Here is a 17,717-nt window from a genome sequence, read left to right as displayed (position 1 = left end):
GCTCTGATTGGCTGAGCTGTAACTAGTGTACTTCCCCCAGTCTGACTCACAGCCAGGACATTTCCAGTGCTGTATATATGTCTTACATTTTCTGTCTGTCATAGGAAATTCAGTAGGTATCTTCCTACTTTGCTGTGTTTTTCACTCATGACTCAACCTTTAGATTTTATGGAGCTGGTATAAAAAAGTATCAGTGTTTTGATGTTTACATTACTGACTATGACATATGGGTTTTCTTTAATCATCAGCAACTCAATGCCACTTGGCCTTACCTCAGTTTTTCTCTTGATGTTCCTTGTATGTTACCAAATGCGTTCCCTGTTCTATTCCACTATCATCACCATCTCTTACCAAACAGTTTGGCTGCGCTAAATACCTCGGTCTCACTTCAACTTTGAGTGTATTATATTCAATCCTGTGGCCGTTTCTGGTTGTTATGTATGATGTAAGATTGATAGATTGGCCGATGACCCCTCATGATGATTGCTGTGGTGTGTAAAGCTTGAAAGGATAATAAGATATGATTCAGGATGCTGCGCTGCATCATGTACAAATGATTTACTGCTGTTTTCTTGGCCATGTTTGTCAGAGGACCCTGTTGTGGACGTAGTGACAGTTAAATGAGATTTTATTACCATTCTGATAGACGTTTATGGGGATGCTCTTCTATAATGCAGTCTTTAAAAACATGTGCATTGCAGGCTTTAAAAAACCTATACAGAATAAGATGAATAAGAATCAAAAGGTGGATATTCATAAATAGGAGACATTTGGTGACTTGTTGATTGCAAATCTCATGTTTTTTCTTTTGAGACCTAATAGGTTCTGTATGTTATATAAACTATTAACAACATTAACAGTTAACATGTTGCAATCTCTTGAACTGTATCCAACATTTAAAATTATACAATAATTTTAAATACAATAAATCTACAGTGATTTTCACTGGTGATTATGGATTGTCGACTCTGGAATTTGGCCAGAAGTGACAGTTTAAAGTTAAATGGTATCTTAATAATGGGCTTTTTCAGTGTTTCAGAACCTCTTTTGTTCCCTGGTAATGGAAAATCCCTTTTGATATTACCCAGAATTCCTTCTCTAAGGTTATTTCGCTAGATCACATGAGTAGTTGGTGAAAATCTTCCTGTTGGTCGGTGCTTTTTTTTTTTTTTTTTTTTTTTTTTTGTTGGTCGGTGCTAGTTGGTATTGTTTGTGCATGAAACTATTGTGGCCTCAGTTATCATAATGAAACCCATCCTACGGTCTCCTGGTGACTCATGATGGGTCATGGACTTTCCTGTCAAAGCGAATAAGCCTCACCGTGATGTGTAGGAGCCCTTAGGTGAAGAAACATCCTCCTGTCATATCAACATATCAAGTGACCTGATCACTATCACACATAGCCGAGCTACTGACATGTCATTGCCCTTCTAAACTGCAATCAGAGAAAATACAATGAATTCTCTTGATGCACAGTATCTGTGTTGACTTCTCATGTATGTGTTTCATTGTTATTAAATGGGCTGAAGCATAACATAGAGGCTGCGTCCATGAAAGGGGTTAATGAGATGTTTAATGCATTACTTTCTAGTGGCCATTATAGGCTCTGCTTATTCTTCAGCAATGAACCATTACTGGCTTTTATCTTATGTCCCCAGAGAGCTTTTCAACCCTCTGCTTCCATTACCCATTCACTGGGTGCTTTAATGCACTGGGATGCTTTGAAATAAACTTCAAAATATTCCACATAAAAATTAGCTTGATGGGTCTCTGGATACCATACTAGAGCTACTACTGCTGGTCAAGTCAAATAAAATATTATACCTTTCTCTGACAATGCATCATTTATCTGAACAGGATTGTTGGTGCTTATAGCGCTTACTTGTGCAACAGCTAGAGTGCTGTGGGTGGTTGCTATGGCCCTGACATGTCACTTTTTTGAGTGGTTGCTGTGTGGTTGCTAATATATTTTGAATGTTTTAAGTGTTTTGTGTGATCACTAAGGAGTTCTAGGTGTTTTAATGCATCTGTATGTGGTATCTAAGGTGTGCTGGGTATTTTAGCGCGTCCGTATGCGGGATCTAAGGTGTGCTGGGTATTTTAGCGCGTCCGTATGCGGGATCTAAGGTGTGCTGGGTGTTTTAGCGCGTCCGTATTCGGTGTCTAAGGTGTGTTGGGTGGTTCAGCGCGTCCAAATGCGGTGTCTAAGGAGTGCTGGGTGGTTTAGCGCGTCCGTATGTGGGATCTAAGGTGTGCTGGGTGGTTCAGCGCGTCCGTATGCGGTGTCTAAGGTGTGCTGGGTGGTTCAGCGCGTCCGTATGCGGTGTCTAAGGTGTGCTGGGTGTTTTAGCGCGTCCGTATGCGGTGTCTAAGGTGTGCTGGGTGGTTTATCGCATCCGTATGCGGGATCTAAGGTGTGCTGGGTGGTTCAGCGTGTCCGTATGGAGTGTCTAAGGTGTGCTGGGTGTTTCAGCACGTCTGCATGCGGTGTCTAAGGTGTGCTGGGTGTTTCAGCACGTCTGCATGCGGTGTCTAAGGTGTGCTGGGTGGTTTAGCGCATCCGTATGTGGGATCTAAGGTGTGCTGGGTGTTTCAGCGCATCCGCATGCGGTATCTAAGGTGTGCTGGGTGTTTTAGCGCGTCCATATGTGGTATCTTAGGTGTGCTGGGTGGTTCAGCGCGTCCGCGTTCGGTATCTAAGGTGTGCTGGGTGTTTTAGCGCGTCCGTATGCGGTGTCTAAGGTGTGCTGGGTGGTTCAGCGCGTCCGTATGCGGTGTCTAAGGTGTGCTGGGTGTTTTAGCGCATCCGTATGTGGGACCTAAGGTGTGCTGGGTGGTTCAGCGCGTTCGCATTCGGTATCTAAGGTGTGCTGGGTGTTTTAGCGCGTCCGTATGCGGTGTCTAAGGTGTGCTGGGTGGTTCAGCGCGTCCGTATGCAGTGTCTAAGGTGTGCTGGGTGTTTTAGCGCATCCGTATGTGGGATCTAAGGTGTGCTGGGTGGTTCAGCGCACCCGCTTTCGGTATCTAAGGTGTGCTGGGTGTTTTAGCGCGTCCGTATGCGGTGTCTAAGGTGTGCTGGGTGGTTCAGCGCGTCCGTATGCGGTGTCTAAGGTGTGCTGGATGGTTCGTCATCCATATGCGGTATCTATGGTGTGCTGGGTGTTTTAGCGCATCTGTATGCGGTGTCTAAGGTGTGCTGGGTGTTTCAGCGTGTCCGTATGCGGTGTCTAAGGTGTGCTGGATGGTTCGGCATCCTTATGCGGGATCTAAGGTGTGCTGGGTGGTTCAGCGCGTCCGCATTCGGTATCTAAGGTGTGCTGGGTGTTTTAGCGCGTCCGTATGCGGTGTCTAAGGTGTGCTGGGTGGTTCAGCGCGTCCGTATGCGGTGTCTAAGGTGTGCTGGGTGTTTTAGCGCATCCGTATGTGGGATCTAAGGTGTGCTGGGTGGATCAGCGCGTCCGCATTCGTTATCTAAGGTGTGCTGGGTGTTTTAGTGCGTTCGTATGCGGTGTCTAAGGTGTGCTGGGTGGTTCAGCGCGTCCGTATGCGGTGTCTAAGGTGTGCTGGATGGTTCGGCATCCGTATGCGGTATCTATGGTGTGCTGGGTGTTTTAGCGCATCCGTATGCGGTGTCTAAGGTGTGCTGGGTGTTTCAGCGCGTCCGTATGCGGTGTCTAAGGTGTGCTGGATGGTTCGGCATCCGTATGCGGGATCTAAGGTGTGCTCGGTGGTTCAGCACGGCCGTATGCGGTGTCTAAGGTGTGCTGGGTGTTTCAGCGCGTCTGCATGCGGTGTCTAAGGTTTGCTGAGTGGTTCAGCGCGTCCGCATTCGGTATCTAAGGTGTGCTGGGTGGTTCAGCGCGTCCGTATGCGGTGTCTAAGGTGTGCTGGATGGTTCGGCATCTGTATGCGGTGTCTAAGGTGTGCTGGGTGTTTCAGCGCGTCTGCATGCGGTGTCTAAGGTGTGCTGGGTGTTTTAGCGCGTCCGTATGCGGTGTCTAAGGTGTGCTGGGTGGTTCAGCGCGTCCGTATGCGGTGTCTAAGGTGTGCTGGGTGGTTCAGCACGTCCGTATGCGGTGTCTAAGGTGTGCTGGGTGGTTTAGCGCGTTAGTATGCGGTGTCTAAGGTGTGCTGGGTGTTTTAGCGCATCCGTATGTGGGACCTAAGGTGTGCTGGGTGTTTTAGCGCATCCGTATGCGGTGTCTAAGGTGTGCTGGGTGTTTTAGCGCGTCCGCATTCGGTATCTAAGGTGTGCTGGGTGTTTTAGCGCGTCCGTATGCGATGTCTAAGGTGTGCTGGGTGGTTCAGCGCGTCCGTATGCGGTGTCTAAGGTGTGCTGGATGGTTCGGCATCCGTATGCGGTATCTATGGTGTGCTGGGTGTTTTAGCGCATCCGTATGCGGTGTCTAAGGTGTGCTGGGTGTTTCAGCGCGTCCGTATGCGGTGTCTAAGGTGTGCTGGATGGTTCGGCATCCGTATGCGGGATCTAAGGTGTGCTCGGTGGTTCAGCACGGCCGTATGCGGTGTCTAAGGTTTGCTGGGTGGTTCAGCGCGTCCGCATTCGGTATCTAAGGTGTGCTGGGTGTTTTAGCGCGTCCGTATGTGGTGTCTAAGGTGTGCTGGGTGGTTCAGCGCGTCCGTATGTGGTGTCTAAGCTGTGCTGGATGGTTCGGCATCCGTATGCGGTGTCTAAGGTGTGCTGGGTGTTTCAGCGCGTTTGCATGCGGTGTCTAAGGTGTGCTGGGTGTTTTAGTACGTCCGTATGCGGTGTCTAAGGTGTGCTGGGTGGTGTAGCGCATCCGTATGTGGGATCTAAGGTGTGCTGGGTGTTTCAGCGCATCCGCATGCGGTATCTACGGTGTGCTAGGTGATTTAGCACATCCGAATGCGGTGTCTAAGGTGTGCTGGGTGGTTCAGCGCGTCCGTATGCGGGATCTAAGGTGTGCTGGGTGTTTTAGTGCGTCCGTATGTGGTATCTAAAGTGTGCTGGGTGTTTTAGCGCATCCGTATGCGGGATCTAAGGTGTGCTGGGTGGTTCAGCGCGTACGTATGTGGGATCTAAAGGGTGCTGGGTGTTTTAGCGCGTCCGTATGCGGGATCTAAGGTGTGCTGGGTGGTTCAGCGCGTACGTATGTGGGATCTAAAGGGTGCTGGGTGTTTAAGCGCCTCCGTATGCGGTGTCTAAGGTGTGCTGGGTGGTTTAGCGCATCTGAATGCGTTTTCTAAGGTGTGCTGGGGGTTTTAGCGCGTCCGTATGCGGGATCTAAGGTGTGCTGGGTGTTTCAGCATGTCCGTATGTCGTGTCTAAGGTGTGCTGGGTGTTTTAGCGCGTCCATATGCAGTGTCTCAGGTGTGCTGGGTGTTTTAGCGCATCCGTATGTGGTGTCTAAGGTGTGCTGGGTGGTTCAGCGCGTCTGAATGCGTTGTCTAAGGTGTGCTGGGTGTTTTAGCGCGTCCATATGCAGTGTCTAAAGTGTGCTGGTTGTTTTAGCGCATCCGTACGTGGAGTCTAAACTGTGCTGGGTGTTTTAGGGCGTCCGTATGCGGGATCTAAGGTGTGCTGGGTGGTTTAGCGCATCCGTATGCGGGATCTAAGGTGTGCTGGGTGTTTCAGCACGTCCGTATGCAGTGTCTAAGGTGTGTTGGGTGTTTTAGCGCGTCCATATGCAGTGTCTAAAGTGTGCTGGTTGTTTTAGCGCGTCCATATGCAGGATCTAAGATGTGCTGGGTGTTTTAGTGTGTCCGTATGCAGGATCTAAGGTGTGCTGGGTGTTTTAGCGCATCCGTATGCTGGATCTAAGGTGTGCTGGGTGTTTTAGCGCGTCCGAATGTGGTTTTTAAGGTGTTCTAAATGGCTTAGAGTGTTGCTATCTGGTTGCTAAGATATTCGAAATGGTTTAAGTTTCTGTGTTGTTGCTGAGATGTCTTATGCTGTTGTTGCTTTGGTGTTCTGATTGTTTAGGTGTGTTGCTATGTGGTTATTAATGTGTTTTGAATGTTTAGATGTGTTGTCATGTGGTTGCTGAGGTGTCTAGAGTGTTTTAGCATATTATGTATGTTTTGAATAGTTAGTGTTACTAAGGTAGTTGCTAGTTGGTTGCATTCTATTAGTATAGGAGTTTTTCCTTCAGTCTACGTTTATGGGAATTTTGGGCTGTTTTATTGTTCACCCAACAAAATTGATGATTCTAATCTGATGGATTAGAAAAGTAACAGCATGAATCTCTCCTCTTATTTGCGGTCATGTACTTTTTTATGGTGCACACAAGTGTATAATGCACAGCTTACCTGAATAATGTCTACCACTTGAGTTTTGTTCTGTCAAACAGCTTGCAAACCTTATTTGCATAAGAACTCCTACTTCCGATGGATCATTCAGGGATGTTGTTTTTCATTTCTATAGTTCCAAGCTGTCATCTAGTGTTTTGTAAGTACTTCCAGCTCTAACATAAGATGCGTCAGCTGGTTTGATTCATGTGGATGGATTGTCCCTCTGCAATGACACTGAGATTAGTTTTGATAACAGGGCCAGTGGAGCACGAGAAACAAAATGGACAATCACTGGCAAACCTAATGGAGTCTTGTACTTTATCACCTTCATAAAACACTCCGTTTCTCCTGTTCCCCACACACACAAGCACAATCCACCAGGCTGTTATACAAGGTTAGCGTAGGGTTATCAGCAATCGTTATGAATTGGCTTGTATTTCCTTGCATCCTGATTGGACGCCTGTGGTGCAACATGAGATTTGTCTCTTTTCTTGTAACTACAGCAGTTTCAAGATACAGTATGTACTGTACAGTCGTCAATACTAGAAATATTTCCGCAGCCTCAGCTAATAATATGTCTAGCAATGTTTTTTTTTCCCTGAAAACATTTTATCATGTTTTTTATTAGTCTGCAAACTTAAGCCATCACTATTCGCATGTTTAATCACCTCATTGTAGTTTACTACAGGATAGTATGGTATGAAACTTTTTTTTACAGTCATGGATGGGGATATGTTTTTTTTTTTTTTTTGCAATAGGTCACTTTGTTTTTCATAATTACATTTTGATTTTGTTTCTTGTAGCAGTATACTGTGATATTATCTTGTTTTGTTTAATGGTTTGTTTGTTTTAGATTTTTGCTGAACATGCTTTTTTCGTTTCTACTTTGTTTTCGTTTTGCTTGGTCTGTAGCAAACAAAAAGCTTCATCCACTTTTCTATATCGTCCTGTGCCCCTGTGGTCCTGATTTTTAATGAACATCTGCTATTATCTCTGTGCAAGTTTTTATTTATTTATTTATTTATTTATTTTATTACTGCTGCAAAGGCCTATTACAGTGTCCACTTCCCTCTGTCTTGTTGCCATGCTCAGAATGAGTCATCAGTTCACGTTTGCTGGCAAGCTTCCAAAACTCTTTGTGCAGAACAAATAGACAAAGCAGCCTTGTGAAATCTGCCTGCTTATTCAAGAGCATTTCTAATTCCTCTTATACTGAGTGCTTAATTATGAGTTGGTGTAATTAACAATTGAGTTTCACAAAATGTAGCTTTTAACTTGTCAGCTTACCTTTTGTATTAGATTTTATTTTATTCATCTTTTTATTTATTTGTTTATTTATTTTTGCTGTCATTGCATCTACAAAGAAACAAAACAATAAATGGTATGTTTTATTTTTGTTCTGTTTTTTTTTTGTCATTTCATCACAAAACAAAATATAAACATTTTCTATTGTTGTTTCTTTGTTTTTCCTTTTCATGTTGTTTTTCTTTTCTTTTCTTTTCATTTTTTTTTGTTTGTTTGTTTGTTTTTGTTTTGTTTTTCTTTTGTGTTAATAGATTATAATTCCTTGTCAAATATTTCATCTTAACTTGTTATTTGACCAGGGATAAAGTAGTAAACTAAAACTAAAACCTAATAAAAATTTTACTTTAAATGATATAAATGTTAACTGAAATAAAATAAAATAAAATCTTTTTTTCAACTATTTGACAAGATGACATTTCTATTTTTACTTGAAGTACTAAAGTAACAAAACTAAATAAATAAAAATTAATACATAAAATAATAAAAACTGTAAACTATTAAAATGACAAAAACACTCAAAAAAAAAAAAAAAATCTAATTCAAAATATTACCAAAAACTATAAATTATACTAAAATATAATATAAACCTTATATCTTCTTCTTTTTTCAGTAAATAAGTACATTTAAAATACCATCACTCAGGACTCTGGTCTTCTCTTATACATTTCAAATGAGCCATTTTGTGTCATTCTCCTTTTTGTGAATAAAACAAATGAGATCTGATTCACAAGGAGATCTAAGAAGAAGTCACAGGAACAGCAATGAACTGCCATAACCAGTTCTTACTTTTTTCTGCATTGCAGCTTGCATGGAAGATACCACGAGCTGGCTCCACATTTGGTTCCAATGGACTACACCAATGACCCTGATGTTAAAGTCCCTTTAGCCCTCATAGTCAACATGCCGGAACTGAAGGTAACGCTAACTATTCACTATACAACTCCCCGATCAGTTTGCACTCAACAGCATAAGTGGGGACAGAAATATTCCCGTTCTCTTGTTTAAGCAACATGATGCTTGTGCAATGACCCTCTCCTCACATTTAGCTTATATCAGATATAATAGACACTAGTTTTTAAAGGGCAAAATTGGTATTTAATGGCCACGCTGGCTGGGCTGTTTATATGACAAAGCACAAGCGAGGGATATAACACCACTATGCTTGTGAAAGTTAACGCTCCATGAGATGATGCCATTTCAGCAAATTATGTTAGCGCTTTAGATATTAGATGGATGTAAAGACGCATACGTTTAATCGGACTACAGCGTCAAGAGATCATTTATAGGATAAGCCAATAAGAGCATTAGCATTATGCTAGTATTAAAATAATAATGATGTTACTTTGTAGAGGAAACACTTTATTAGTGCCATTCCTGAACTGATCATTGTAAAACTCTTTCAAATATGCACTTGTATTTTTTTTTTAACTCTGTAAAAAAAAGCAAAACTTTGCTGAAAAACTTGATTTTCAATCTACTACATGCCCTATTTCATCTGATTTATAGGTTATGCTTTTTAGCATTAATATTAATATTAATATAATTGTAAACACATCCTTAAGGTTGTGGTTCCCGTGTATTTTCACAGTGAAAGAAAACTTTTATAATGCTAGCAATATTTCTAGATGAAAGTGAACTAGACTTAAGCAACTAAGGTTTACTTTATTATCCATACAGAATTTTTTTTATAAAAATAAAACATAAAACTGTTTCTATATCATCTTACTAAGACATATTATTGGGAAGTAAAGAGTAAAAAATTATATTTATTTGCATTTTATGTATGTAAAAATCAAATTGATTCACATTACAAAGCTATTTGATTTAAATAAGACATATGCACCTTTTTTCGATCATATCGCTGATCCAATCTCACTTTTCCCTAATAATTTAGACCCAATCCTAAAGAATTTGCTTGATGTTACGGCTCCAGAATGAGCCCCATTATGTCCTCCTTGCTGGAGGCATAATTTTACCGCCCTCTAAAGCCGTCAGATGCACGACGGAGCTATAAAGCCAACCCAAGGAGGTGGATTATACTGATGGAGACCACTCAAGCTGGGATTGATGGGGCTATGACAGCTTCCAGTTTGCAAAGATGCTCTCAGCCTTCGTAAACATAAATCTCTGACCCTTCAGTCTGATAATTAGCCTTTTGTTGCAGAAGTAGTGTGAATTAACACATCAGAACATTAGAGGGCTGTTTTCTTGAAATCTGCCAATTCAAATGCCTCTGAGTTTTTTTGGCATACACATTGATGGATGTTTATATGATTTTGCCCAGAAGACAGTCTAACCTATTTTTCTTCGATTTGAATGAATCCAATCTGATTTCAGATTCTGAAAGATCTCTTTATATGAGCCCTAAACCTTGCAATCCAATTTCATGTTCATTTACATGTGCATTTTACTTTACTTTTTATCTTGCAGACATATATATATATATATATATAAAAAAAAGATTAAATGAATATCAGACAAGGATTTTAGCAAATATTCAGTCTCCTCCACTAACCAGTTTGAAGTATAACACATGTAAAAATGAACCATGGCACTGCGTATAAGGTATTTTGGAATCAAAATAAACTCATAGTAATTACTCATACTTATAGTAGACACTTACTAAGAAAACAGTCCGATTCAAGCTTTTATGTGCTAGATTATTTTTCTGGTCTACAACTTCTAATCCGTTGTTGAAGGCTATTCAATATGATTTAGTTATCGATCCAGTTACTAACAGATTATTTGGTTGAATGTAAAGTAGCTAATCTAAATTATCATGCCTGAAGTTCCTTCGATGTGAACTGTGGTGCTTGCTATGGCTTATACTCATCACTTGAGCAAACCCATAACCTGAAGTAACATATTACACCTCAAATCCCACATGTAAAGCTTGCTATTTTGACCTTGCAGATGGTAAAATGGCACAAAAATATCACCTGTGATGGTGTAGTTATAATTATGCACAGGATGTTGAGTGTTTAAAGCAGAGCAGAGACATCAGGGTTGATCTTGCTCTGCTGTGTTCATGCTACTGTTCCCAGAGCTGTTGAGTCAGCTAGTAGCACAGGGCATAAAAATTCCTTAAGGCCAATAGCCAGTAAGAAATATATGGGCGCCAGTTTGGGGAGTCAGCCTTTCTACATTTTATCCATGACTCACTCAGCAAAACTCCTCTGCTGCACACATGCTTATGTACAGCCATACATTTGCACTCTATAGCCAGGCCTAGATACAATCTACAGATGTTTTTTTTTTACATCTACATTGAGTTTTAAGGCAAAATATATTGACTTAATAATTAGTACTGCTCTGGGCGTGTTTTCACGGTGTGTGTGTGTGTTTGTGTTCACTAGCCACTGCTGTTTGAGTGCACATGGATAGGTGAAATGCAGAGCACAAATTCTGAGCATGGGACACTATAGCCACACGTAATGTAACTGTTAGTAAAATATAAAAAAATGAATATTGTGGTTATATGTGGTATTTTTATGTTTGCACCATCGCCCCTTTGATCGTAGGTTTCCGTAAGAATATCCAGAAACATTTTGCACAGTGTTGTTACTGTTACTGTCATTTTCAGTCATTGAAATTAAGCTGAAATAAAATTTTATATAAATAAATGGAAAAAAATGAAGTTGTAGTACTGCGAATGCTAAAACTACCATCAACATAAAAATTTAAGGTTAATTGAAATAAAAAAAATAAAGAATCGCACAACAAATTTATTATAACTTAGACTGACACTGGAAATACTTCAAAATACTACTAAATACAAAGTTCTGTCATGAAACTCTATGTGGTGCAGGCCGATAGGTTCTAACTCAATCTGATATAATCACATCATTGCTCACAAGGTGCAGATGATTGGTTGCTTTTTGCATCAGCAGATTGCTGCTCAACATTCAATACTTGGCTAGTGCTTTGCTGTAGCAGTTGCAGCACACTTCAGAAACCCTCCTCCTTCCCCAGCTCCACCTGTATAGACCTGCTACAGGGTAATTTCATGTATGTTATATATTGAGATTATTTCATGTACAACCCGAATTCCGGAAAGGTTGGGACGTTTTTTAAATTTTAATAAAATGAAAACTAAAAGACTTTCAAATCACATGAGCCAATATTTTATTCACAATAGAACATAGATAACATAGCAAATGTTTAAACTGAGAAAGTTTACAATTTTATGAGCTCATTTCAATTTTGATTTCTGCTACAGGTCTCAAAATAGTTGGGACGGGGCATGTTTACCATGGTGTAGCATCTCCTTTTCTTTTCAAAACAGTTTGAAGACGTCTGGGCATTGAGGCTATGAGTTGCTGGAGTTTTGCTGTTGGAATTTGGTCCCATTCTTGCCTTATATAGATTTCCAGCTGCTGAAGAGTTCGTGGTCGTCTTTGATGTATTTTTCGTTTAATGATGCGCCAAATGTTCTCTATAGGTGAAAGATCTGGACTGCAGGCAGGCCAGGATAGCACCCGGACTCTTCTACGACGAAGCCATGCTGTTGTTATAGCTGCAGTATGTGGTTTTGCATTGTCCTGCTGAAATAAACAAGGCCTTCCCTGAAATAGACGTTGTTTGGAGGGAAGCATATGTTGCTCTAAAACCTTTATATACCTTTCAGCATTCACAGAGCCTTCCAAAACATGCAAGCTGCCCATACCGTATGCACTTATGCACCCCCATACCATCAGAGATGCTGGCTTTTGAACTGAACGCTGATAACATGCTGGAAGGTCTCCCTCCTCTTTAGCCCGGAGGACACGGCGTCCGTGATTTCCAACAAGAATGTCAAATTTGGACTCGTCTGACCATAAAACACTATTCCACTTTGAAATAGTCCATTTTAAATGAGCCTTGGCCCACAGGACACGACGGCGCTTCTGGACCATGTTCACATATGGCTTCCTTTTCGCATGATAGAGCTTTAGTTGGCATCTGCTGATGGCACGGCGGATTGTGTTTACCGACAGTGGTTTCTGAAAGTCTTCCTGGGCCCATTTAGTAATGTCATTGACACAATCATGCCGATGAGTGATGCAGTGTCGTCTGAGAGCCCGAAGACCACGGGCATCCAATAAAGGTCTCCGGCCTTGTCCCTTACGCACAGAGATTTCTCCAGTTTCTCTGAATCTTTTGATGATGTTATGCACTGTAGATGATGAGATTTGCAAAGCCTTTGCAATTTGACGTTGAGGAACATTGTTTTTAAAGTTTTCCACAATTTTTTTACGCAGTCTTTCACAGATTGGAGAGCCTCTGCCCATCTTTACTTCTGAGAGACTCTGCTTCTCTAAGACAAAGCTTTTATAGCTAATCATGTTACAGACCTGATATCAATTAACTTAATTAATCACTAGATGTTCTCCCAGCTGAATCTTTTCAAAACTGCTTGCTTTTTTAGCCATTTGTTGCCCCCGTGCCAACTTTTTTGAGACCTGTAGCAGGCATTAAATTTTAAATGAGCTAATTAAGTGGATAAAAGTGTAAAATTTCTCAGTTTAAACATTTGCTATGTTATCTATGTTCTATTGTGAATAAAATATTGGCTCATGTGATTTGAAATTCCTTTAGTTTTCATTTTATTAAAATTTAAAAAACGTCCCAACTTTTCCGGAATTCGGGTTGTATGTTATGTATTTTCTTTTCTACATGCTCGCAGTAGCATTTCTGTGGATGTATTGGCAGTAGCAAGTCGGTACTTGCTCTGCTTGCAACAGAATCATAGCAGATCTATTCCAACAAGACCAAACACATTAACATTGCCATGTGCATTACCAAGCTAAACTCTCAAAGAGTTGAGTGACATGACAGAGTCATGACAGAAACACCATAATAGTAAATAGACAGATCATACTAAAAATACACCTCTCTAGTTCTTTTTATAGTGTCTTCCAAATAAACCTAATAAAATATAAAATTTCTGTTTTCTAGGAGAATCCGTTCAGGAATCGGATTGTGGAATCATTCTCTGAAGACGGCCAGGGGAACCTCAGCTTCAACGACTTTGTGGACATGTTTTCAGTTCTCAGCGAAATGGCTCCCAGAGAACTGAAAGCCATTTATGCTTTTAAAATATATGGTATAAGTACATTTTTTATTAACTCATGTACAGTCCACAAGAACAAAAATATATATTTTTTACAATGCGATTGTCACAGTGCACAGTTTTAGAGGATGTAATAAACGCTTATATTGCAACTTTCATAAAACGCTGCTGCAATTTTTATTTTGTAGTTAAATCTTATCTTCTTGTTTTGTTCTCAGACTTCAATGTGGATAATTACATCTGCAAGGAGGACTTGGAAAAGACTCTAAACAAGTTAACGAAGGAGGAGCTAACACCAGAGGAGGTTAATCTGGTGTGTGAGAAGGCCATTGAGGAGGCCGACCTGGATGGAGACAGCAAGCTCTCCTTTGCCGACTTTGAGAACATGATCTCAAGGGCCCCTGACTTTTTAAGGTAAGAAAAAAATAGATGTTATAAAGTTACTTATTTCCTTAGATGCATTCTATTCAGGGTTTTGCTTATTATAAATTGTAATTTAAAGTTAGGGTTTTGGTAATTCAGTCTATCCCAGATGGTGGAGAATGTGGGCACAATTCTCATTATAGAATTTCATTCATCACTAACATAGATTGAATTAAATAATCAAATCGAACTCAAAAATGGCAATTTAATGCTTATTAGTGTTCTGTAGTGTTAGCTTAGCATGCTAACATCAAACACATTGAACACATGCGCTTAATTATGCTTTATAGGGCAAGAGTTCTTCTGCTTGGCTTTAACAGGCCTTTTTGGATGGCACAGCTGTGCCTCACTTACCACATGATTGAGAGAGACAGGAAGGTTTTGTACCATCATTTGGAGACCTAGATGCCAAACAAATCTAGAATGTCAGTCAAAGATAGACTAACTTTCTTGAACACTCATAGAAAGTTAACGTACGATTTATGCCCTTCACATACTGCTGACTGTAGTTTTTTGCTACTTAAAGGTGAAGTGTCATTTTTGCACTAACAAATTTTAAAATAAACAAAAAGCAACACTGTTTGTATGACTCAGCAACTTTCATGGGAAAAATGAACCCATAAATCAGATCTCATATACATATTCATTATAGAGTTTGAACCCATAAATCAGATCTCATATACATATTCATTATAGAGTTTGAACCCATAAATCAGATCTCATATACATATTCATTAAGGATTTACAGTGCTACAAAAGACACTTTTAATTGTTTAATTTTTTTTATTAATCTGTTGTGCTTCTTACAGGAAATAATTAGTTGAAGTCCTTTTGCATAATCACTTGAGTGGCCAATTCACTAAACACTTAGCGATTTTTGCACATGGTATTACCTGTCCTATTTATTAAACACTCACAATCCAGCCTAATCAGGTGCTAAATGCTAAACTCTGTATACCATTCAAAAGTTTGGGAGTAATGGCTGTTAAAAATGGCTGTTTTACATCACATGAATAAATTACATTTTAAAATACATTACAAAAGAAAACGAATATAGAAAAATTGTACAAAACTACATATTTGACTATATTTTTATCAAATTAATGCAGTCTCGGTGAAAAATTTTTTTTAATTAAGTGAGACTTCATTCAAAAACATTTGTAAAAACTTTACAACCTCAAACTTTAACTGGTAGTAAAATATTATCTTTCAGATAAATACACCTTTTGTCCATTTTTGTGCCATTAAATTATTATTAACGTTTCTTTTGAGAATCAGTTATGGGGAGGAAAAAAACATAGAAAGCATATAGAAACCAATAAGCACAATTTAGTCTTTTAAAATTGCTTCATCACTGTTTTAAATATTCATTCAAATGACAGTAAATGGTGACATATGGTAATAATAAACTCTAGTTTTAAAAGAATGACACAGCACTTTCCTCAAGTGTCGTGTTCACAGGTGGTTAATGTCTACTGTTAAAGATCTATTCTAGCTCAATTCTTTCTGCTATTTAAACTGGCAGAATTCCAAATTCATTTTAGAATAAATTTTTTGCGTGGTTAAGACTAATGCAAATCCTAAAATATATCCTTGGTTTTTTTTTGGTCTTCGAAATGATGCCATCGCTTTCCTGACATGAAACGCTGTAATTCGATTTTGACTGGTCCTTATGTTTTTATCTTTAATCTAATATGCTGTTTCTGTCTGCCATCTTTCTGTACTGCAGCACCTTCCATATACGAATCTAAATTGGCTTCAGTGGAAGACACCAATACTGATGTTCCTTGAAGTCCACATGGGAGGATAAAGGTCTACTGTTGTTTTCCTTTGATTTTTGGAGGCACACTTGACAGGATTACTGACAAATGCATGGCTGTTTCATTACCAATGAAAAGATTGGATCAGAAATCCCTTGTGTTTTCAGAGAAAGGAAATGGAAAGTTGAGGCCTTTTGTGGGTTTGACCCACACACCTCGTCCTGGAGTAAAACTAATGTGGATTGTAAACCACTTTTATGGGCTTCTACCAATGTCCGTGGCACATTGGACACAAATTTAACTCACTCTCCCACTTCTAGGACTCTTATTTGGGATCAAGTAAATCATGGGACAGTTTTCATTTACAAGGGACAAACAAAATGGACAAGAGAGTGAGAGAGAGGGCTACAAGCACATTATTGGCATCAGCGCCACCGAGACAGTGTTTTCTAGAGCTATGCAATCTTTCTCCATAAAATGCATGAATTAGATTACTTTCCCCACCTTTTCCCTTTCCCTAATGTCCCGACAGCTTTGCCATTTCATAATCTAATTGCTTATAGAACTGGAGCATGACGACAATCATATCTAAATGTTCTCCAGTTGAATGAAGGGCTCTGTCATCATATATTCTGTAATTGTCTTCTCTGTCATTCGCTCTCCATGTATTTGTTCTGCCCGCAAATCCCTCTATCCCTTCTGTCCTAACTTGAGGTGTTAGTGTCTCTGTCTCTTACCTTTTTCAGTTTTGATGTGATAGAGGGCATTTCACTTAACTTTTAATAAAGGTTTTCTGTTGATTGTTGACTGAGTGCATCTATTGATATTTTGTGGTTAATACTTGATTTTGTGACAAAATAAATTATTTAAAGGGATAGTTCACACAAAAATTAAAAGTCCATCATCCTTTACTCACTCTCATGTTGTTCCAAACCTGCATTTTTCTTCCGTAGAACACAAAAGAGAAATTACGATGAATGTTTACATCACTCTTAAAGTAGAGAGTGTAGTCCATGTGACTTGTGCGCTATATTGCAATTTTCCTTTCTTTTTTTGAGGGACAGATAATAATTTATGACGCTGACAATTTTGACCTCTGCTGAAGGGATAGTGAAATAGTATAAAATTCTGTCAATAGTTAAAATCCTGTCATTAATTACCCTCATGTCGTTCCAAACCCATTAAGATATTTGGTTCATCTTATATTTTTGATAAAATCTGAGAGCTTTCTAACTCTGTATAGACAGCAAAGCAACTGACATGTTCAAGGCCCAGAAAGTAAGGACATTGTTAAAATAGTTTAAAAAAAGTCAAATATTGACACAGTAGAGAAGAAACTGTTGACTAAAGTAATTATTTTTGTTTTCTTTATGCACAAAAAGTATTCTCATAACTTCATAAACATTATGGTTGAACCACTGATGTCATAAGGAAAATGTCCTTACTCACTTTCTGGCCCTTGAACATGTTAGTACCATTGCTGTCTATGGAGGGTCAGAAAGCTCTTGGATTTCATCAAAAATGTCTTAATTTGTGTCCTGAAGATGAATTACTGACATGAGAGGTGGGTAATTAATGACAATTTTTATTTTTGGGTGAACAATCCCTTTAAATCTCATTTGTGCTTCATTTTGAGAATTAAAGGGATAGTTGACTCCCAAATGAAAATTCTGTCATCATTTACTCATGCTCCACTGAATAATTTAATTTAAATGAAAAATTAAATTTATGCATTTAGCTGACGCTTTTATCCAAAGCGACTTACACTGCATTCAGGCTATCAATTTTTACCTATCATGTGTTCCCGGGAATCGAACCCCCAACCTTGTGCTTGATAGCGCAATGCGCGACCAATTGAGCTACAGGAACCCTAAAATAATAATAAAAAAATGTTTGGAACAAATTAG

General features: G+C 39.6%; 1 protein-coding gene across 4 annotated transcripts in view; it reads left to right on the top strand.

Annotated features, from left to right (window-relative positions):
• The window catches only part of LOC132125502 (calcium and integrin-binding family member 2-like), a 33,493-nt gene extending 16,952 nt beyond the window's left edge, over positions 1–16,541 (top strand). For all 4 annotated transcript variants that reach the window (XM_059536947.1, XM_059536946.1, XM_059536945.1 and 1 more), the window contains exons 3-6: positions 8,379–8,490; positions 13,513–13,660; positions 13,846–14,041; positions 15,780–16,541. In XM_059536947.1, coding sequence (XP_059392930.1) covers positions 8,422–8,490; positions 13,513–13,660; positions 13,846–14,041; positions 15,780–15,801 — 435 coding nt within the window. In that variant the 5' untranslated portion in view covers positions 8,379–8,421 and the 3' untranslated portion in view covers positions 15,802–16,541. The remainder of the gene's footprint in view (positions 1–8,378; positions 8,491–13,512; positions 13,661–13,845; positions 14,042–15,779) is intronic.
• Positions 16,542–17,717: the final 1,176 nt, after the last annotated feature.

Source organism: Carassius carassius, chromosome 43 (genome assembly GCF_963082965.1).
Source record: "Carassius carassius chromosome 43, fCarCar2.1, whole genome shotgun sequence".
Classification (NCBI taxonomy): Eukaryota; Metazoa; Chordata; class Actinopteri; order Cypriniformes; family Cyprinidae; genus Carassius; species Carassius carassius.
The sequence above is the reverse complement of the archived record's forward strand: the minus strand, read 5'-3'. Positions and strand labels throughout refer to the sequence as shown.